This window comes from Micropterus dolomieu, linkage group LG21, assembly GCF_021292245.1.
Source record: "Micropterus dolomieu isolate WLL.071019.BEF.003 ecotype Adirondacks linkage group LG21, ASM2129224v1, whole genome shotgun sequence".
In the NCBI taxonomy this organism is placed as follows: Eukaryota; Metazoa; Chordata; class Actinopteri; order Centrarchiformes; family Centrarchidae; genus Micropterus; species Micropterus dolomieu.
Genome location: NC_060170.1, coordinates 11,759,585 through 11,783,591, shown reverse-complemented (window position 1 = coordinate 11,783,591; position 24,007 = coordinate 11,759,585). Strand labels below are relative to the sequence as shown.

General features: G+C 39.6%; 1 protein-coding gene across 1 annotated transcript; it reads right to left on the bottom strand.

Annotated features, from left to right (window-relative positions):
• Window positions 1-721: 721 nt before the first annotated feature.
• castor1 (cytosolic arginine sensor for mTORC1 subunit 1) lies at window positions 722-22,428 on the bottom strand. Its single transcript, XM_046036133.1, has 10 exons — window positions 22,412-22,428; window positions 22,151-22,328; window positions 12,145-12,215; window positions 9,145-9,338; window positions 8,430-8,565; window positions 6,439-6,562; window positions 5,895-6,011; window positions 5,526-5,608; window positions 4,088-4,182; window positions 722-1,742 (listed from the first exon to the last, which is right to left on the bottom strand). The coding sequence occupies exons 2-10, from the start codon at window positions 22,261-22,263 to the stop codon at window positions 1,671-1,673; spliced, it is 1,005 nt and encodes a 334-aa protein (XP_045892089.1). The 5' UTR covers window positions 22,264-22,328; window positions 22,412-22,428; the 3' UTR covers window positions 722-1,670.
• Window positions 22,429-24,007: the final 1,579 nt, after the last annotated feature.

The window sequence follows — 24,007 nt, the reverse complement described above, 5'->3', positions numbered from 1 at the left end:
CAAAATTAAAATATCAACACATTAAATTATACACTTATTGTATCTTTGATGAGTCTGAAAATGAAACAAAGAAAACAGAAATGAGCAAAATCACCTCCCTGTTTTGAGTAATTCAGTGACAAGGTCTCCCTTGGAAAAGAGATTTCAACTTCGACTTCCTGGTTAAACAAAGGTTAAAAAACAATTCTTGTTCTCTAATTAAGTGGCTGCAGGATACATTTGAGGGGTCATGACATTAATGAGTTCCATTTTGTTTGCCTTGTACGTGCTAACCCTTGGACAGAGCATCAGTTTAAAGGTGCATCTAATTTTCCTGCAGACGACATTCAATTTCAGAAATAATTTTTTTGGCTTTAATTTATTTGTAGACTCTTGTTTTACCTCATCCCAGACTCTAAACCACAGAGATGACACCTTTGAGGTGGTGGCTCCACAACTTTCTTTTAAAACTCGGACAGAACAAGCATCACAGGGAAGTTCCCAGAGAGTCATTATTATTATTGCTCACCTCATTTGTTCCATTCCTGTTTAAACCATAAATAACCTGTCATTCTAACTTCCTATAATTGACTCATGAATGATAAATGACATATTTTAAAGCTTCATCTGCCTGTCATTACATCAACATTTGCTGGAACATGCAGTTGTGCTGTGAATGTGCATTTATGCCTAAAGATTTTAACTGAGTAATGCCAAGAAGTCAACAAAGAGTACATACTTTCAATACCCTTTATTGAATGAATCAGCACAAATATTCCAAATGTTTTCACAATACTTTTACTTCAAATTGTACCATAAAAACAACATCTAAGTGATATTAGCTAAATTATAAGTTTATTGTGCAAATAACAAAAAATAATACATAGTGTTATTGACCTTGGGTAATACAATGGTTAATAAATGCTGACCTCTTAAAAAAAAAAAACGTGACCAAGCATACTGTCCTGCTTGACACAATTTGTAGTACTGTACTTTCAATATATAAGAACTACCTGCACATTCTTCTCTAAACCTAAACAAGTGAGCCCTGTTGTCAAAAAATAGAAATTGTCAGTTTTCTTTTGCATAAATATTGTTCAACACCTGCCTTGCATTTCAAGCTACACACTTTCAGCTTAACAAAAAGGAAAGTTTGATTTAAAAAAGAACCCCTCCAGCTGTTTAGACACGGCTTTATAATATAAACCTTACTGGAAGACTAAGTTGTGTGTTTATAGCACTGGTGAAATGTATGCAAATGTGTTCTGCTATTTGCTGCAGATCTCAAGTCCTGTCTTAGACAGAAAAGTCTATCATACATGTTCATATGTCTAAACTTTGTGCTTGTGAATTTGAGTGTGCAAGTGGGTGTGTATGTCTGTGTATGTGTATGTGTTTAGGAGTGATTGTGTATTTTGATGTGCACGTGTGAGCTTGTGGGCCCCCTGGCACTCAGTGCATCCTGCCTTAGATAGGGAAAACAGGAGGCCTCACCTCACACTATGTGCACACCATAGAGAAGCGCTTCTGGTGTTCATGGCAAGTTCGTAGTAGTTAATACTGCTGGCAATGCAGTTCTAGTCTAGGCACTGGGTTAGCCTCCTTTTCTGTTGGTCTGCCACCCCTGGCATCTGTAGTGAGGGGGCGCCACATTGAGCCAGGATCATCCAGCTCACATGGGACTCCAGAAATCAACTAGCGGCTGGTTCTTTCCTCTGATGCTGGAGCATGTCTGTCACACTCACTATGTCCTCCTCAGGGACCTTGAAAATAATAGAGGAAATTTAAAGCAGTGTTAGGTTTTTTTTTTGCCACTTGGGCAGCGGAACAAGCTGTAACCACAACCCTGACACATTATTACTTAAAAAGTGATATGGTGAACATGTTAGCTAAAAGTTGCCTATTTACACATCTAGCAGACAATGAACAACCTTAGCATTTATTGGAGATGTGCTACTGGCCACCAGGTTAAGTCCACTATTTACTCTCCTTTTATTGCTGAAATATGTTAAAACGTTCCATAAAGATGAATTCGAGTTGGTGATAACTCATTGCAGGTTCTTCACTACAAGTGACAGTTCCCGTTACAGGACAGTTATTTGACCCATTGTTAACACAAACATATTGACTTGTGCCACTTTAAAATTCAAATATTTTGTTCTTGTTTAACATAGGCCTGTGAAACCGCTGTGAAAGACTTATTTGACTAGAGAAATGGTCTTTGTTAGCCCTGTATGTAAACTGTAAATCATAAATTCTGTAAACCCACACTTTCTAACCAATAAAATGCTGATTTCCAAGTGCCAAAATCTCCCTTTCAAATAAACATAATTCCATTCCGTGTGACGGAGTGATATTTCCCACATATAGTGGTTTCCATGATATTCACTGGTGTTAACTGGAATTTCCCTTAGACTTTGTTGAAGATAAAATGATTCTGACTAATCAAACAGTGACCTCCCATCATCCCATGTGCACATGTCCTTTCACATGTTATAGTGATTAGCTTTTTTTACATGTCAGGAAATGTCCTATTTCTGTCATAGCACCTGCTCAGTGAGAGAGCTTTCTAAATGACTTCCATCCTTTTCATTCTTCCTCTTTACAAAAATTAAGCTTTGCCAATTTTGTTCAAAAAAAAAGGATAGATTCTGAAAAGAAGGTTAGCCACAGGCCTACAGATTAACACCTTAACAGGCCATAAAACAGTCAGATATTATTAGATGCAAAGAATTTCTACAAAGAGTATAAGTACAAGCCACTGTAATATCACAGCTACTTTATTTTTTATCAATGGAATTTGCTATTACGTGTTAAGCCAGACTGTGGTTAACACTAATCTCAGGTTTACAAGGTTCCTGTAATTATAGAATTCCATGACAAAGTGTAAAAATGGTCTATGACTAAAACACTTTCTGGTTATGTTAAGCTCAATGACATGCGACACTGCATAATAAAGCTATGCAAGTAAGTTACACACTAATTTTCCAAACATTCTGAAGGTAGGAGTGTAAAAAGAACCACTGAAGTGGAATACCCAAAGGTACAATGTCATGACTAGTTTCAGCTTTGATAGGCGTTTGTTGACTAGGCCCAACTATACGATACAGGATTTCTACAACGTAATTCATCACAGATGAAGTACACTCGCTACCAAAGGGTTTTATAGTTCACTCTATTTAACCTAATTTGTTTCACACAAACCTGCATTTAATGTTAAGGGTTTGGGCATTTTGATTAGAAAGAGACTAAGCCATATAATATATTTAGGGATTTGAGATCAGTCTTAATCACTGGTCAAAAATCAAAGTGAAACCATAAATCAGTCTGCGTTACCCAGGTAAGACTGATCATTTGAAGGGATGTCTGTGTTCTCCACTGCTTCCATCACATTGATGTATATGGGAAATTTGGCTTTGCTTCTTGACTCGTTTCTGGGTAATGGCAAAAAGATAACCCAGATAAACCTTTCTTGGTAATTTTCAAGATAATACATGTGGCGTTGCTGACTAAGTTGACAGACAGACACAACCACTGTATGGTAAGTGGGAAAACTAAATCAATATTAAGATAAGGAAACCACTGCAGCAGCGTGTATATATATACACATGCTGATGGTACACACACACACACCTGATGGAACACACACACACACCTGTGGGATAGCATCCCATTCTTCAACCAGCATTTGTACAATATAAAGTACAGACATTACAAATAATTATTATAATGATATCTACATACTCTCTCTCAGTCTATATTTTTCCCCATAACTGTGTGTGTATAGATAGATAGATAGATAGACAGACAGAGCCACCAAGTACTAAGTCATGTTTTGCACAGGGGTCAAATCAATTTATAACATTTTTGAGATGCATTTTTTGTTATTCTGTCTCTCACCGTTCAAATAAACCTACCATTAAAATTATAAACTGATCATTTCTTTGTCAGTGGGCAAACTCAGTAGGGGATCAAATATCCCCCCCCCTCACTGTAGATATCTATATAAATATAGATATAGACAGAATTTAGTACTGACTTTAAAGCTTTGACTTCCATGACAGCGGTGGTGGTGGCCTAACTAATGAAGCGAAGATGTTGGACTCACCAGAACGTGGTCGAAGCTGAAGGTGCTTATGTAATAGGCCGAGATGTCGCTGTCAGCCAAAGGCTGAGATATCTGGGCAACTATACCACATTCATCTAGAAGCAGAGTGGAGGAGAAACACACTGAAATTAGTATCAGAATCATTAACAGGTTTTATTAGCCAAATTTAGGATATTTAATTTCATCTACATTTAACCAGATAATAATAAGCATGTTCTGTATTCATTTAAACTTACTACAGACTGCAAGCAAGTGTAATAGAAAAACACAAGGCAATAGAACTGTCACCACTGGTGGTCACATTCACATATTATAGTAAAAATAACCCTATCCTTTATGTACAGATGGGGGAGAAATTAAATGAAAAACCTAAAAAGAGTGGAGAAACACATCAAATGCAGATGCTTCTGTGCTCACTGAATAGTTTAGGGAGTTTGAGAATGATGTGAATAAAATGCCTTGGCCTTTAGAGTCACCAGATCTCAACCCAGTTGGACACCTATGGAAGATTTTGCACCAACATGAAAGACAATGCTCTCCACCACCCTATAAAACTTCCATCTTCAAATCTGTTTAGTGATGTCTGTGACTGTCTCTGATGCTATGTGTCCTTTTGTTATGTCTACCTATGTTTGTTTTTCCTTTCTATCTGCTGCACTCAAAAGAAATCTTGATCTCAATGGGATTACCTGATTGAATAATGGTTGTATATATAAATGAGGGAATATCTTGTGGAGGAATGGTGTTCATCTGTTCTGAAGCTGTTCTGGAGGCTCTTGGTCACCTGACTCCAAAATAAGAAACTTCATGCTGGTTTGTCCCTTTAATGTGTCACCTATCTATAGTTTCTACCTCGACTGAAAAAATAAAAATAAAAATTTGTAAATGAGTGCACGTGCAGAGTGCTCGCAGGTAGACAGGTAGGCCAGTCAGTCATTGACTGGACTTATTACAGTACTGCTGCTAACAGCGACAGACACAGGATCTCTTTCATTTGTGTGTCAGAGCAAATTATTTATTGATTGCTGTCGGGATGTAAAGGGAATTTCAACAAATTTAACAAAAATCTTCTAAAACAAAATGCCTACCCCAGCTTTAACGTTGATCTAAAAACCTATCGGCATCAACATTACGTCTAAAAAGCCAATGCACCTGCCATCACATCTTGGAAAATGTAAGGCTCCTGACAGGATGTTTTAGTTGTGTTGATTTATGATTTCACAGAGCAGGTCAGTCACACGTTACAGTGATTGTTTTCCTAAATCCTAGTGACATCAAAGTCGTTAGAGGTGTTGGTACCATAAACTGAGTACCTTCTGTGTCACCAGAAGACAGTCAGTGCAAATCAGCGAGACGTTTTTATACGTATAGACAGATCAAGGAATCAACATCCTTAGCTTGCTTTGTAAAATCTTTCGGCAAACAGACGTGGCCTTACCAAAGCCAAGTGGTTGTCCCCCTATACGAACCATTCTCCACAGCTCCCCAGAGGAGCTGGTGAAGAGAAGATCAGCAGGAAACCTAGAGCACAAAGATCAAGCACTGATTTCTACCAAGCAATGAAGTGCAAACACACACAAGACCATTTTAGAGATGTGCAGGGGAACCTCTAGCAATCACCAGATAAAACCTTGCAAATACAGACACCGCAACACCGGCAAAGCAAACAGGGAAACTACTAAGCTGTTGTGGTTCAAATCAGGACTGCAGTAAACTATACCTGAGAAGTATCAATTAAGTAGACACAAAATGAACCTTCATTAACCCAAAGCAGCTCTGAGTCAGTGTAAAGAATAACAATCCTTACTGTCTCTGAGCCTCAGTGTCCATCACCAGTGAGATGTAGCCATCAATGAGGGAGAAGGAGAAGAACTTGATACAGTCCAAGTCCTGGCTCTGGGCCGACTGTGCATCCTCTTTAGGACTAGAGAGGAAGTGATACATTCGGTGAGACGTTACAAAGGTAAACGTTAGTCAGCAGCATTGATTTAAAAGATAATAATACATTAAGTGACACGATTAAATAATTGTCAAGAACAGAAAAATATGGAGTATGAGAGAACTTTTTCTTAGTGTTTCTCCCTCACAGGGCTGGATGGATTAAAATGAATAGAAATTAAAAATATCTTTGAATACTTTGTAAAACTAGAAAAAAAACAAACAAAAAAACCCAATAAACCTCTATGTTTACAACATCTGGGGCTGACAAACGGTCTGTGATTCTCATTCCATTTTTCAGAAACCATGTCAATGCAGACAATCACAAGCCAGTGAGCGGATTTCTTGCATCTTGTGGTTCCACCCTGTGTTTTCGAGAGGTAGTGCAGCGGTTTGAGCAAGTGGCATCTCACCTGCTAGAATAAAAGAGGACGTCGATGAGCGTGGTGGCGATAGACGGCAGTGTGTCCGGGTCCAGAGACATGACACAGAACTGGTTCTGGGGGATCAGCACTGGGTGAACTGTGGGCTGCATGGCTGGAAGAGCAGGGACAGTGTTGGTTTGTAAGGATAGCTGAACTAGCAGTGACTTTCACATAAAAGGCATAAACAACTTAACATAAAAAACATTTCTATACACTTTCACTTTAAAGTAAATACTTCTCAATGCAGGTAAAGATCCCCTAATCCCTGACATATACTGTATTTCTGCCCCAAGTGAGTGTACTAGTAAGAGTGGAGTTAGTCCCAAAAAGGAAGGGGTTGTTGTAGTTTCAAGCTTTTCGATTTTACTGAAGATGGTTTTAAAGTAAAGCTGCAATCTTGAAACTTATTTTTCAGAGTAAATCTACTCTTATACTTTTTAAATATCAGTGGATCCTCTGACAACAGTTATTAATTTCTAGTTTTACAAAGCTTTAGTAAAGAAAACATTTTGTTGTTGAATTTGGTTACAAACACAGCTTAAAAATGCAGTTCTTCTCCTAGATCAGGGGTTTCCAGGTCAAGTTACGTAGACAATGTGGGCCCTCAAAAAAACAAGTCAACGGCACCCAAATTGTGTATTTTTGAAGTTTGTATTTGTTGACATTTTGGCAAATTGGTACCATTAAAAGTATGATAAATTAGCTATTAGCAGTTCCTATTCTCAATGTATTCATGGATGTCCAGGCAACTATCACTAGATTACTTTGATACTGAAAAACAGACTGGATGGATGCAAATTCATGATGGACATCGAGACAATACACACTACAGTGAGTCTGTGTTCAGATTTGACCGAGTTAGACTGAATTTTTACGCTGATTGTAGAAATCTGGCGCTAAGAAAACAACCTTTATTTCCTCTATGAGCTGGGTGTCACAGCCACTGCTGCAGCTCCAACTGCAGGGTTGATCAGCGGGCCAAACCGCAGCAGCTACTTTCCAGTTGTTGCACGAATATGTCCCTTTCACCTCATGCAGTATCTATGCCTCACTCGCGGTGAGAAACCAGTAACTCCCTCTATTTTCATGCCTGCCAAGTCTTCCAAACTTTATTTTTATCTTCTCCTTCAGTCTTGCAAACGAAAGTAAATTTGAAATTAGAGCTGCAGTTAGGTCACTGCTGTGTCTACAGTTTGTAAATCTGTAAAACAACACCGCAGAGCTGGTGGGTGAAAGGTTTCCGAACTAGTCTGACGTATCAAGCTAAAGCTGTTTTTCGTATATGCTGACACAGATAACTTCAGATGCAAAGATATGGAAGACTGTTAAGGCATGTGCATATTTTTCAGTATGATCTTCCCTCATTTTACAGCATGTCCTATACTTCATGGTGAAAAAAAAAAATACCTTCTTGTGACAGGATACAGTAATTGAATGCAGTTTAAGTTTTCAAACATGACATCTCTTCACTGGTTCTGTGGCAGAGTTGTAAAATTATAACATTGTCAGTATTCACACTGGGAGCATAAATACATTTCAAAACGAGTTTTGTTGGGAGTGTTGAATCACTGTTTATATCCCCAGCTTGATTACAGAGCATGAGCAACAAACCCTGATGCCTGCTGTACGCAGTTTAACGCCATCCATTTGGCTGTTTTTTGTTTCTAAAGTGTCTCATTAATTCTAGCTTTTTTTCTGGTGCAAATGTGAAATGTATTACACTGAGGTCCTAAAAATGTATAATTGTTCAATAATGTATTTTTAAATTTGTATATACAGCATATTCATGTTTAGCCTATAATTACAGCAATGATTTATTGTTCACGGTTTGACTTGTGAACTGTGACTATGTTTTAAGATCACTTCCTATGTGATGAACAAGTCTTTACACTTGGTGGTGCTAGTTCACCCTCTGAGACGAGCTCGATCAATACCTGAGTGGCAAGTGAATTCATACTGAGCAGGACTGTGACCTCTACCTTCTTTGCCGTTCTTCTGGATGCCATTGGAAACATCCTGACAGTGCATAGGGACAGACTCTCCTCCCACCTCTTTGTAGATATTGAACTCCTCCTCCAGAGTGCTGAAGACTACAGACAGATCTATCTCTCTCACCTACACAACATAGAGGTGGGACATAAATGTGGATGGTTAGACGTTTTAGAGCACTGTGAAATATGTATAAACTATTAGATCGACATTTTGTTTAAGCATATATAGTCTGCAATTAATTCATTTGCAAGGTACATGTCATGTAATTTCAGGGCAAAACAATTTGAGCTCAACCAGCACGTCAACCATTAATTATAGATGCTGACACAAATGTTTTTCACGGTGTTATCTATTTTTTGCCCACTTCACACTTTCACACGTAATACATCAACTAACTTTTTAGTGCCCTCAGCTACAGTATGTCGAGAAGGAATTCCTTAACAGCCGAATTGGTTTAGTGGACAAATTACCGACACTGCAGCTTCTTTTGTCAGGCAGAGCTCGGCAGGTGAAAGTGTTCAGTCTATGAGAGGTTTTGGAGTTTATTTCGAGAGTTTGAGAAATTGCTCCAGACGTCTCTAAATTATACAACATGAACAGCTTAGAGTAGCTCTTTTTTTAACGAGATACTTAGACTGGAGTGGCATAACGATGAGCAAAAGCAAAAAAAAAAAAAAAAAGACTAAAGCAGATGGGACTCACCAGGATAAAGTCGGTCTGATAAGTGGAGAGCATGAAGACAGAGACGTGCTGCTGGGCCAGGGGGGCGATGACCGACTTGGCAATCTTGGTCACGCCGACAGCCTGTGAGCTGCTGGAGGCGTTGCCATTAGAGACCACGTTGAGCGGCAGCCAGATGGAGCCTTCTACCTTGAGATGCTCTGAGGGCTGGAGCTCTGAGTGGGGTCAAGAAGAGAAAAAGAGAAAAAGCCCAGTTAGCAGTAATTTGGTCATTTGCAGGTCAAAAGATAAAACACAGACTAAATTTGATTGAAAAATATAGTTGTGTTTTTTTTTTGACACCTAGGCTAGCCTTTCACTTTGTGTTAGGCTTAAGTACATGTATGTTTTTTACATCTATTTATTTTATGTTTATTGTTGTGCATTAAGGCACCAGAGCAAATTCCTCATATGTGTAAACCTACTTGGCAATAAAACGGATTCACCATATTGGCAGCTGCAGGGTGGATTTATTCGCTTACCATACCAAAAAATAACTTTTTTTAAACAAACCACTTGTGTAAAATAACGGTCCAACCGCCGCACTACTAAGAAAAAAATAGATGGTCCCACGAGGAGCTCATTCTGCAGGTGCAAAACCTCCCAAATTGTGTGACTGATAAAGTTATGCTTATTACATTTGAAACTGGTAAACACATGAGGATGGCAAAATACTTCCCAATATTATTGAAAAATTACTTTGAAATCACTAATGCAACCACTGCTAGTTTTAGCTTTAGGCTAAATTAAAGTATGTATGTATTCAAAGCCAAACAAGACAACAGAGACCAAACTGCACTAGTGAAGAGGAACAACAGTCACAAGCTACGACTAACCGCAAGGAATGTGACTGTATACAATCTATAGGGGACTGTCATGCAACCAACATTTCTACAGCAAATTACAAGAGTGATTTGGTAACTTCAAAGGGTAAAAGAGGATGTGTTTAACATCTGCACCTAATCACAACTTCATGTTGCCAGTGATGTATCTTAATGTGCACTATGAGGCAGCTGTAAGTAACAACTTCCTCTTGTTTGCAGCGCAGTATAAGGTACACACACTTTCTCTTCCCCACCTCTAGTCTCTTCCTTCGGCATGAAGACCTCAAACGTCCCTACTAATTATACTGCACAGTAACACAAGTAAAACCTAGGAGAGGCAAACAGTACCTACACCACCATAGGCCGTAGAGTGTGACCTGACGCCAATGCATTAATGCACAGGTACAGGCAGCTCTGAGCCAGTGGTAATGAAGGGTCAAAGTTCAAACATTGTTGATCCCTCAGCCGCAGAAACCTGAGAAAACATGCATCTTCACTTAAAGTCTCAGAACTTTTCAGAGGAGGCACAAAACTTTTTGATTATGGTTTATGATTCAGCTAACTACAAACATTGCCAAATGTTGTCTAACTCCTGCAGTGAATACTCCTTTTTCTTTACTCCCCTTCAAAGAGCCAGTGTTCTGGCTGGCATAATTTGTCACAGACGGCCCGTTGTGGCTTCGCTACACCAGCTTTCACCTCTTAAAATAGGCCCTCAGTTAGAAGGGGAGCAAAGGAGACAGGGAGGGAAACGGAGCACCCCGAGTCAAATATGTCTTTAACAACTACATCTGTGTAAAAGGACCAGACAAAGATGGCTGGATGAGGAGTGGATGGGACTAGAACATACATACTGTTGTCTCTGTTCTAAGAGTGTATGTTCTAGAGGCAAAAACCTCATTGAGGGCTTAACTAGAATTTGTGAATCTATCCATTATTTTCTGACTGGTCTAACAATTGCTCAGAGTGTAAAACTATTTCTTTTTTAAATAAAGGCAGATACCCATCACAGTTGAGCAAAACAATTGGTTAAATTGCCAACACACGGAAAACACGAAATTATTCAATTCAAACTGATTTGACAAGAAAAAAAGGAATTAATTGCTGACGTTTGAAACGTCATTGAAGACGAAGGACAATCTTATTGATCACCGATCAAGACCATCTCCACCACACCCAAAAAGCTGTGGTGTTTTTGTGTGCTGATGTTTGCTTCCAAGAAATTTATATATGTGAGGAATGCGACTGTAATTTTCTGTCCTGACAAATTATTTAATTAGGGTTTTTAACCATAAGTGCTGCTTGAACTTTATTAAAGAAAACAGGGCAACAACTGTTTTCCTGTAAAGCTGTACTTGACCTTTGTAAGTCGGAGGCACCAAATATCAGCAGCAGCAGCTAAATTGCACGCAGATAGCACTCTCATGTCCACCAACCTTCTCTGTCTATGATGCTTTGCACCAGAGGGATGAGAGAGATAAGGGGTCTAACAATGTTAAATCTAGTTTTCTTAAGATAGAACTCTTGCTCACAGATGTTTAAAAAAAAATAATACATTTTCTCACCAGGGAAAATACCCAGAGTTAATTAGGGCAAATCTACAGTTTCTGAGGGAAGGTCAAAAACTCGAACTCTTACTTTTGCATAGATATTGAGTTTTGTACAGTGACGTCTCTGAAGGGAACAAGGATGAAAGAAAGTAACACTGGACTGGCAAAACAACAGTCCTCTGCTGTGGCCCAATTCAAGACTGCATACTAATAACTCGCTAACCATGATTTTAGGTTAGTGGTATATTCATAAAGAATGTGACACAACTTGCATGGTTTTTGGGAGTGGTGTTGTTGGACTCTGGAGAAAATGCTCGTGGCTGACAAATATTAAAACAAATTTGTAGACAATGGAGAGACAGCTACATGAAGATCAAAAAAACAAAAAATAAAGTAGTGAATCACTGTGCTTCCTCTTTGTTAAAAGAGCACTCACATCACATTTCAATAAAGCTGGGAAATTCTTTTAGTCCCTATTATGTGTCAAGCTCAAAAATTACTCCCAAAATGAAAATGCATAGCATCTTTTCTAGACCTTCCGTGTCTGGTAAATGCAAATGTCTGTCAAACTTGTCATTTTTTAACAGCTACACACAAGGGTGTTTTACCTTTGAAGCCTTCCTCGTCAAGGACGACTGTGTAGTTCTCTGGTGTCTCCGTCAGACTGAAGAACTTACATCTGAAACAGGAGAGGACGTACAGATGGAGAGAGGCATGCCATTGGAAAGTGAGAAAACATGAAAGGCAGGAGATAAGGAGGAGAGAGGAAGGACAAAGAGAGTGGAAGAAGAGTTTTACTCATATGCAACCAATAAAAAGAGGTTCAGATTTTCATAATAATAGTTACCAGGTATCAAGTAAATGGGGTTCTCGGAAATTCATCACTCCTTTGTCTACAGCAAATTGTGGATAACACACAAAACTGGGGCACTGCTTCAGTTACCAACTGCTGCATTCAAGGAACAACAAGGAAACACCACTCTAACTGTGATGCGTATGTGGGTTTCAGAATTGACAGGCATATATATGCGTCTGCTATGAAATTCAAGTTGACAACTTTGGTGAAATGTGTCTTCACCAGTGCCACACAGGTCCACCTAGCACCAATCTTTGAAAGCTACTTATTTTTCCCTACCTCGTTCTAAAGAAAAAGCCACTTAGGTTAAATATTTCAAAAGACAGTGCAGTTTTCGAAATTGATAGAGGCCATTGGGGTTAAACATTTGCAAAGAAAAGACAGAAAAAAGAGCCGCTCGCACCAAGTTGTTATGTTGTTATTATTTGGGATCTCAGAACTGCTCTCTAGAATCTGACGGTACCTGACAGGTGGCACCTTCAACACGCAACCAGTTAAATAGGTCAATGCTTAGTTACTTCCACGACGTAAAGGCTGTCCTCTCTGCTATCTCACAAGCTGAGCAACACATGAGCACTGACACAAGGATTAGATATCTTACACTACTAGCAGCTACACTCCAAGAAGTAGGGAAGAAACAGAAACAGTGCGAATGCTTTGGGGATTTTTTTTTACAAAAGGAACAAGGAAATATGGTAAACTTCTTTAACTTAACTTCTTACAGATTGCTAATTTGAAAAATGTAACAAAATAACTGAATACTTGAATTCCAGAACTAGCAAAAAAGTAATGAGTAAGTGATCTGAGTACTTTAACGTGTTACTTTGTAACACGGCTGAAAGTCATTATTGTATTATATTATAGTATTCAGAGCTTACTTTTTAACGGGTTACCCCAAACACTGACTGAATCTTTAAATTTGTTGACACCAATTTACTATACTTTCTCTATCCAGTTTGGTATTTACAATAGGCTTGGGGCCAAAACATTGGCTTTCGAATGCTGTTGCTTGACCTGACCAAAGTGTTCAGTTCTACTGAATGATGCCTTTATGAAAAAAAATGTTTAAGAGGGTCATGGGTTTTGGTACGAGTTGAGAAAAGAACTGGAAATTCAAACACTTGTTTTCTTGGATTACATCATCTTTTCAGGCCAGTAGGCTATATGAAAAATCAAGTTTCTGGATGGAAGAAATTGCTCTTGTTCTACATACAGCAACAACAAGGAGACTGGGACAGACTGAATCATTAGGTAAGATGTAGAGGGAGAGAGAGAACTGATTACTGTGTAACCTAGAGTTGGACTTGCCCTGTAGCCTCTTGTTCCCTTGGACATTAATGGCCACTTTGACAAGACAAACCTGTGTTCAGTCTTCACTGCCCAGTCTAGACTTCAGGCTTTTTACTTTGAGCTTTCAATACTCTGTCAACTCAAACTCCTGAGGGCTTCAAGGTTAAGGCTGTTCTGGCTTTTTCACTTTCTGGGGAGGACTTCCTACTAGTGTCAAACTGTCTAAGGAAAACATAATAGAGTCAAAGGTTCTTGAAGTACACGTCCTTTTTACCTATTTTCATCACAGACAATGTAAGGTGACTGGAGCCCTTCCAAGACTTGGATGTGCATAATATTCTCCTGGTGTAATCATGAGCGTAAAAGAGAAGCAACTGCCTTAAGAAATATCTGGTTCTTTGATAAAAAAACAAACATACAAGCAGAAACACAGTTTAAAATCCTGTTGTGTGTGTTGATAATGGCAAGCTGAAGCAAAAGATTATGCTTTGGAGAAGCTTGATAAAACATTTACAAGTTTAGATGGGTTCACTTTTGTATTTCTCCAAAGCAAAAGCTGACACTCATTATTGTATTATAGTATTTAGAGCCATCCAAACTGTGGAAAGGATGTTGAAATAAATAAAACTGATGGCCTAGCACTGAGAATATCATTGAAAGGAAACTTTCAAATTAGTTAGAATAGACATTTTGAGAAAGGTGCTCCTTTGATTGTTTATGAAGAGCTACAGTAGATGAGAAAATTCATACCACTCTCATGTCTGTCTGTAAAGTAGGAAACAGGAGCCAGGAGACTATTAGCTTAGCATAGCATATAGCCTGGAAGCTTGGGAAAGCAGCTAGCCTAGTTAAAAGAAATCATCAATCTAACAGCATCTTTAAAATTATTTAATAATTAACATGCTTTCTCAAATGGGATTAACCAAGATATGGTTTGTCTGTGTCACTTAATAATATCAGTGCTTTACCAATTTCTGATCACTCGCTGATATTATTTTACATGTCTATCCCTAATTCATTTAGTACGGGGAAAATGGTGCAGAAGACAAGGTTATCTCGATATTATTAGCACTAGTGCTTTAAATTACCTTCATTTGAAACTACCAGATGTGATGGATCCAGTTTTTAGCCAAGCTATTTCAGTGGGCTGTCTCACAGACAACTTTAATGGTACACTCCAGGATTTGTTGGAGTGGGTGGCTCCAGCTGAGACACGGAAGTGTCCTCCAAAAAAAAAAAAATCACACACCTTGGCTAAATGATGAGTTACTGACTCTCAGAAAGCGCTGCAGGGAAGTTGAACGTGAGTGGCGCCATACTAACCTTGAAGTTTATTATAGGGCATGGCATGACAGTCTGACAACCTATAAGTCCAGGATGGCAACTGCAAAGGCAGCTTTTTATTCTAATGTGATTGTGAATAATAAGCATAACCTTAGACTTTTATTTGACACTGTTGATGGACTTACATAGTGTCAGCAGCCAGTAAGTAGTACAGATTTGTCAGCACATGATTTTATGATGTATTTTTATGAGAGAGTTGAGGACATCCGAACTACGATACCCCAGTCAAATGTTGGGGGATTAGACTGCGCTATCACAGGACCATTCTCTACAGGACAGGGTCACTCTGAGTTTGAGCCAATTTCTTTGGCTGAGTAACTAAAATTGTTGTGACTGCAAGAGGAACTAGTTGCTCTCTGGATCCCTTGCCTGCTTGGGTTGTTAAAGAACTATGGCCAACATTAGGATGGCATGTTTTAGCTGTTTTAAACCTTTCGCTCCCCACAGATTTTCTGGCTTGCTTCAAATCTGCAGTGGTTAAACCATTATTAAAGAAACCAAATCTGGATATAAACTCATTGGAAAATTTTAGACCTGTTTCTAATTTGGCCTTCTTATCTAAAGTCTTTGAGAAAGTGGTCTCAAATCAGCTTTTAAAATATCTGTCATCTAATAATAGTTTTGAGCCGACGCAGTCTGCTTTTTGAGCAAAACATTCTACTGAAACGGCACTCAAAAAAGGTGGTAAATGATCTGTTACTGGCTGCTGACTCAGACTTAACATCTGTCCTTTTGTTGTTGGATCTTAGCGCAGCTTTTGATACTGTGGATCATCGTATTCTTTTGGACAGAATCGAGAAATACTTCAGCATCTCTGGCCAGGTGCTTAAGTGTTTGAGATCTTACCTTTCAGAAAGATCTCAATGTGCGTTTTATAATAACACATTTTCCGACCCTTCACCACTTCAGCACGGGGTTCCACAGGATTCAGTCCTTGGTCCACTGCTGGTTTCACCATTCATTTGTATGACAATTTTACTCCATCCATTGATGATTCAGTCATTCATCGCAAGGAGAGATTAAAGAATCTTGGGGTCGTTTTTGATCGATCACTTTCATTTGATTTGCATATTAAAAGAGGTGACAAAAGTAGCCTTCTTTCATCTCCTAAGAATCGCAAAGATTAGATCAATATTGGCACTTAAAGATGCTGAGACCCTTATTCATCCCTTTGTTACATCTAGGTTGGACTATTGTAATGTACTGTTCTCTGGGCTGCCTAAGAAAAGGTCTGCAGATGGTCCAGAATGCTGCAGCACGTATTCTGACTGGATCATCTAAATTCATGCATATAATTCCTGTGCTGGCCTCACTGCACTGGCTCCCTGTTCAGGTTAGAGTAGATTTTATGTTTTTGTTTTGTTTATGTTTTTTTGTTAATGTACAAAATAGTGAATGGCCTTGCACCATTATATCTGTCTGATCTTTAAATGCTTATGTGCCTACACAGCCTTTTCGTTTCGTGCTCCAACATTATGGAACAGTCTTCCAGCAGATATTAGGCATGTTCATTTGGGAGGTTTTTAAATCAAAGCTTAAGACCTACTTATTCACTGCTGCGTAGGAGTCCTAAATGTTTGTTTATCTTTGATGTCTTTGTATAGTGGTATTTACTTTTCAGTGTTTCAATTAAAATTTTATTGTAGTGTTAGTGCACTTTGATTGAAAGAGCTCTATAAATAAATGTATTATTATTATTATAATATTGCACATTTGATCTTGTCAATGAAAAAAGCCAATTCTCCAAAAACGTTGCACTATTCCTTTATTTTTATTTATTTTTCTCATCTCTTATTTTCAGGGGCAATGCACAGTGGTCACTGTTTTGTAAATGTGCCAGTGCTAGCCAAAAGCATAACTTTATGTGCATCAGTTCCCTCGTTTCACGTAAATCTTTTATTTAGCAGAAAAAATAAGTGCAGCTACAAAAACAATCTCTTTTAAGAGCAACCGAGGGTGGAATTAAAGCTTAAATCCCCTCTTAAGGTTTAATTCCACCATTTGTTGTCCATTAATAACTGGACACAAGAAGAGCAAATACAAAATACCACCTGCATTATGGCTCAGAGCAACCAAAAGAAAGCCTTTCAGAAGCCTTGTTACTGAGTTAGTAAGGCTTTTTAAGGATTACCGTTGTTGGTAAAGAGAATATATGAGATTTGAATCCCTAAAAAGGGAAGCGCTACATATTCCTGTTTTCTTAAAACTTCTCACTGGGGATGCACCTTCCTTTTCCTCTGCTTATCTGTCAGCTGAGGCTATTACAGTAGAGATCTGAGTGAGACTGTCAAACTCCTGACTCAGCAAAAAAAAAGTAATCCCTGCCATGAGATGGGACAATCGCCCCACAGAGAGACAAAGAGAGAGTGAAGAGAACACTGTAACACTAACTACCAGCTGTGCTAGCAAGCTCGGCCAGCCCATTGTGTTATAATACCCCCTTCATTTCCTGTTGACCCTTCCACTTCCCCAGCTCGCAGTTTCCTGCAGGTAGTACCTCTGTACATTACTCTGCACTTCACTGCCTTTTGCACTTCTGGTTAGATGCTAAACTGCATTGTGTTGTTACAGTACTTGTACTTGTACTGTGCAATGGATATAAAGTTGACATATATTTAATTTTTTTTTTTTTTTTTTTAATGTATCCCAAGTATATATCCTGCAAGTGAGAATGATCAAATGTGGAGCGTTATCACATGTGGTGTGTTGTTTTGGATGACAAGAAAAAGCTCCTATACTATTACACCTGCAAGACAGCCAGACCTCAGCGATGTATTGGTTGTGTGTTGTCAAGCAACCCGAGAGAACTCCATCTGTGAGACAATTGTGCTTGTTAAGTTTCCTGTTTGTGCAGTACAGATAAGACAGATAAGATGCCTCACCTAACCCGCATTACATAATACTGACAAGCACACAAGAAAATTATTTTTCCTAACGTTGTTTGTACAGTCACTATGCAATCCTCTTCATTACCATCACCTTCTAAGGAAGTTTGCTTTTAGCTACAATCTGTACACCCCTGCACGTGTTGTGAAATAAAAGACCCAGACAAAGGAGATCTCTTGTTGTGGAAATGCATCCACTTCCTCTCTATTTCCTTCCATAAAGTGAATCTGCTCAACCATGATATTTTTATGTATTACTTAGGATAACTTAGAAGAACATAAGCATAGCCAGGTTTTACAAAAACCTACACCCAGGAACCCAACCAATGTCTCCCCACAACAAAGCTGTCTGCCCTTGCCCTTCTATCTAAAATTGTCTCCACATCATCAAATAAATGGAAACATAAATGAGGACTAATAAAGCTCTTAGGAAACACAGCATCGATGGGTTGGGTTATGCCCAAACAGAACTAGTTTGACTGTTATCCGACCCTGTTGAAAATCAAAAAGTGTTTATAATTGTTCCAAGACCAGACTAGAAGGCAGAGGGAAAACCCAGCCATCATTAGCAGGGGGGAGGGTTGTGTGGGGCACAATATCAATTAAATATAGGAATAACGGTGCACATTTTCAGACAGTCTCTCTTGGAAGTCACTGATACTGTTCAACTCTGTTGTTGACATGAAAAGAGACAGAAACAGTTGTGACAATAATTTAAGAAGAGAGCTGGGGTGGGAAGCGCAAACTCTGGCTCCTTTCTCCCCTCCACAGACTCCTCAGGGCATAATGTGGGTGTGAATGCTAGATGTTGTCAGACACAGCCCAGTGTGTGAGTGTGTGTGTGTGTGTGTGTGTGTGTGTGTGTGTGTGTGTGTGTGTGTGTGTGATGATTTAACAAAGACATAAACATAGCTGGACTAAATGATCTTGTCCTCATCCCGCTCCACTGTCTCAGAATAAGTCTTTAATCATTGAGAAAATATACCACCATACTCAGTGGTTAACTGGTCGACTAATCAAACATGCACAAGCCTGCATGTGATCACTGGTAGTAATGAGTTCCTTCTACTGAGGCATGAACGAACATGAAGAGGAAGAGACGGAAAATAACCAAAAGAGACGAGGAAGCAACAGGTAGCAAAAGAGTGGCCGAGTGGGGAAGATGAAAACCAAGCGCACAAGAGTTGACTTTGATCCAGCTGCACAAAGCAATGGGTGGTAGCGACAGTAAGGGAGTGGGGGTCGGTGGGGGTGGGGTTTCTGCAACTGATGCTCCAGCTGAGGAAACATGATAAGAGTGGAGCGAATTGATGTTGTTGTGTGTGGAGTTAGCCTGAAGCTAGGCCATCGTCAGTGGATGACCAAGCTGGCGTTGCTACCTTTGCAGCTTCATACAAACTGATCTAGTGTTCTCACGGGGTCCTCTTTTTTCAGAACAATAGAGAATGTGTGTTTTTTTCTTCTAGAAATTCCTGCTTGTTATTAGAGGGAGTGGGGGGGGCTTGTGTAAACGAGGGGAGCGAGAGCCCCAACCTTGACAGGCCACTGAAGCAGACAAGTGGAAAACTCCCCACTGGGTTTCTGGCTCAGCTGAGGCATTGTTCCAACCCATGCTCTAGTTAGTGAGCCGCAGAGAAGAAAGGAGGACTGTGTGGAGCCTGCAGGGCTGCATCCACAGTACAGTAGGGAAGGGTAGGGTATCAAGTACTGGCCCAGCCCCTGACCAGATGCGCACTTCCCTGCCCTGGCCTTGACTACAGCCACAGTGTGCTGATCCCGGCTGAACCACAGCCTGTGCACCTGCACCCCCGCTCTTGAGCACCACATCTCCCCCTTCCTCTTCATGCTGGCCGTATGTGATACATTTTCTGACTCTGATATGTTGCTTGCACTCTTCAAATGAGTTATTAAATAACAGCAACAAATTTTAACTGTATGGACTAAACATACAGTTTTTATAAACTGTATGAAGTGAATTGTGAATATGAATGAATATGCATCGTGTAGAAGTTTTTTCAGTGAAATAAGCAAGTGACCTGTTTTGACTCCGCCCCTCAAAGGGTCAGAATTGAGAATCCAAACCATACATGACCCTCGCTGATAGTGGGACTCAATTGTTACCACACCCATAAACTCCGAACAACTACTAAGGACAATACAAGACTACAAACTAACAGCTTGCAAGTCCATGGTCCAAGTTTTTTGCCCACTGTGGAAGGATTCATTTACATCCATTGGTGCATGAGTGTGTGAAGATAAACACACATTCCCAAACTTATAACCCACACCTCTTTGTGGTCCGACCCTTATGCTAAACCCAAAAGATGACCTACATCAAATGTCCTCTCTTAACTTTTCCGATATCTTCACCCTCTCAATGACATAGTCTCAACATAGCTGACCTTCACAGATTAACAGTCTCTGAACATACGCTTGCTGTGCCTCCTCGTCAAATAATCTTTCAAATAAATCTTATTTCCAGACCAGGCAAAGTCTCTCACAACTTTCAGCCTCTGCACCTGTACTTTAACGCCTCAGTTGTGTTGGATGATGTTAGAGGAGAATCTACGATTTCACAATCTGGGAAAAAGTCTTGCTCCTAGAAGTGATTACCTCCTTAAAATTCTTCTCAGGACTGCATTCAAATCACTCTAATGAATAGCAGAGGCCTGAAAGAGGGAGATGGCTAAAAACCAACCGAGGCAATCGGGCTTGTTTTTGCTCCACAATTGTTTTGAGTTGCCATGAACTCAAACTTCAGCACCACTCCCTGATCTGCATTGTCTATAGTTTGACCAGAGGAGGGAAAAATTACATAAAAACAACCCCTGCTACAGAAACAGAACAGGAAAAACGAGGCTAAACACATCCATATCACAGTATGATGACATAACTCCAAACCATGCACAATAAAACACTGCACAACAGACAGGCCTGTTAATCCAAGGAAGTGCAGCCTGCCTTCTGGTTCATTCTGAGCTACTTTTGTCCCCCCCCCCCCAGACAGTGAATGCTTCACAGAGCCTGTTCAAGTGAAAATGTAGGCACACTTTTAAAGTAAATTTAAAGAGAGAGTGACTTTAAATCTAGACGCAGTTCTGGATCATTTAAATTTACTCAACACAAACTTGTTGGCCTGTACCTGCTAGTAATCATGACTCAGTGCGCCTGATATGGACATGTCAAACCCTACTTTCTCATCCAGTAGTACTATGACACAAATGAATGCTGATGGATGTAGTTAGGCGTGAACAGATGTGAAGTGTTTCACGGACAAATATACAAGATTTAAATCAAGTTTTTCAGGCTCATGATCCACTTACGGAGGGATAAGCTGGCCATCTTGCCTTGTGAACTGATTATTTAAAGGGCTGCTCTGTTGCTGATACTCACAGGATGCTTACGATAAGCAGATCTTTGAGGATAGTGTGATATCTATACTTGCGATGTCACAGAGCACAAATGAGGTGATGAGATGAGTAACTTGAATTTAGCTAGTAGCAAGTTTTTTTGCTAGTAGCTGAGCCACTGCTTGGCCTATATCATGAGCAGCTTGAAGACAGATGTTGAGTTCTCCCTCTAGCTGCATATGTGGGGCAGCCAGAGCAATAAACAATTACATAACAATGAGAGGAAATCCAGGGATTAACTGAAAACTGGTACTAATGCCAACATGAGATCCGGACAAGTAGCAAACTAGATGGTTGATTTTGGGTAAAGGAGGTTAGGTAGTTTGAGCTGAGAGAAACGAGGTCCACATAAAATACAGTGGGGCACAGAATATTTTCAATCCTGGTCCTATGTTCAGTAGAAGCAGCATGCATTAAAGTCATAGTTGCATTTTACAGGACTGCAAAAAACGTTCTCTATGAAATACAACATAACACATGAGAATGCACGGTTAACTAAACTGCTGCAGGGTTTTGTGCAATTATAATGTAGATTATTAGTAAACATATCAGATCTCCAATGTATGTATATTCCTACAGAATATTATATTCTGGCTGATGTGCAGTTCGTCAAACATTAAATATCTGTCATAAAGTGCTGTAATACAGCGAAATACTCTGCTGTATATAATTCATGGAGGGCATGCACAGGCATATAACCGAATAAGAGCTCGGGCACGCAGTGAACGAGGAGGGAATGTAGGTTATCTCATATATCCGTACTGGATTACCAGGCTGATTCACACCGGAGCGACACAAACATCTGACCCCGATCGATGAGTCTTCTTACCGTGTCCTGTTCCGGAGAAATATGAGTTTAATCAGGGGGTGTGTGAAATTCACCAGCCCATTCTTGGATATGCTGATGACCCGTAGCCTGTGGTCCAATATGTGCAAGTCCATATTGTCGTTTGCGAGCAGCGCAGTCCCCTCTGTGTGTGCATGCGGCGGAGAAAACTCCTTCCTAGCTGAGTGATATTATTCAAATGTTAAATATAGGCCCGGACGAGCATGACTGGCGAATAAAGCCACCACGTCCCGCTGTGCTCACCTCACAAGACGAACAACATCCGACGCAATCAGACTCCAGCCCCGCTGAACTACTGTATATTCAAATCAAAGGGACAACCCCAGATGACACGCCCCCTCATCTTAAAGCGACAGGTTTGTGCGAGCAGAAACGTAAGTTCCGGTTTAGCGATTTTCGCCCTTCAAATTAAAGTACGGAAAGTGCTTTAAAAGTATGGCACACCTACAGTCTATGTGGCACACCTGTGTCCACAAGTACAGTTTCTCACAAAAGTGGGTACACCCCTCACATTTTTGTAAATATTTGATTATATCTTTTCATGTGACACTGAAGAAATTACACTTTGCCACAAGTAGTTAGAGTACAGCTTGTATAACAGTGTAAATTTCATGTCCCCTCAAAATAACACATCACACAGCCATTAATGTCTAAACCGCTGGCAACAAAAGTGAGTACACCCCTAAGTGAAAATGAAATTGTGTTCCTTTGATCTAAAGCTGTTTTCAGGGTTTGAGCTAGAAGGAGTCTCCACTGGTTACCTTGCAATGGACTGGTGTGGACTGTCAAATGACTTGGGAGCCAGAATTGAGTCACAAATATGCCGACTTTAGACTCGACTTGCAACTCAACTTTAACACCAATGACTTGTGACTTCACTTGAGCCTTTTGACTCAAACTGACTTGATACCCGCCCCAAGCACAAAAATAAATTATGATATAAAAATACAACCCTAAAAACACATTTGATTGATGAAATTATATGACAGTTCTTATGTGAAACTGCGCCTCTGCATTTTTTCTGTACACTCTAAAGTTTTATTCATTTTAACTTTAAAAATATAAAATGGTGGCCTAATATATTTGGTGAAGAGCACATTATGACTCGTTTAGGACTAAAACTCAAAGTTTAGGGTTACAGACTCGACTTCAGACTTATCAGTCTTGATCTGAGACTTGACTCGGACTTGCCTGTCTCCACTTGGGACTTGACTTGACTTGTAAAACAATGATTTGGTCCCACTTCTGAATCTTTTCATCTATAAAAGCAGATAAGCAAATTTTCCAGAATGACGAACTACTCCTTTAATGCTAAAGCATACAATAACATGTTCGGCCAGTGATACAGTTTTGTTTTAGCTTGTGATCCCTTATATCCCATATCCTATTCTAATATGACGCAGCAGCTACTTGTGAGTCCTCGTCACAGGGTGCATGTCTTTGAGTTGTGAACAGTTCAGTCAAAGAAGACTTTTTTTTATTTATTAGATTACTTCTTTGGAACATTTTTTAGGCAGAGGAGATAAAGACAAACAGTATTTCACAAGAAAAATAAAAGATTAAAGAAACATCTGAAAAATATATACAATTTCATGTGGATGTATTTATTTATGTGATTGTCCTGACTTCCTGGTAGAAAGCCACTGTTTTATCCAAATAGCTTACTTCCAACTTTGTGACAATAGTTTCAGGAAGGCCTTTTACTGTTTCAACATAACAATTCCTCATGCACAATGCAAGATCCATAAAGATATGTGTTGATGAGGTTGGTGCAGAAGAACTTGACTGGTCTACACAGAGCCCTGACCTAACCCCATCCAACACCTTGGGATGACCTGG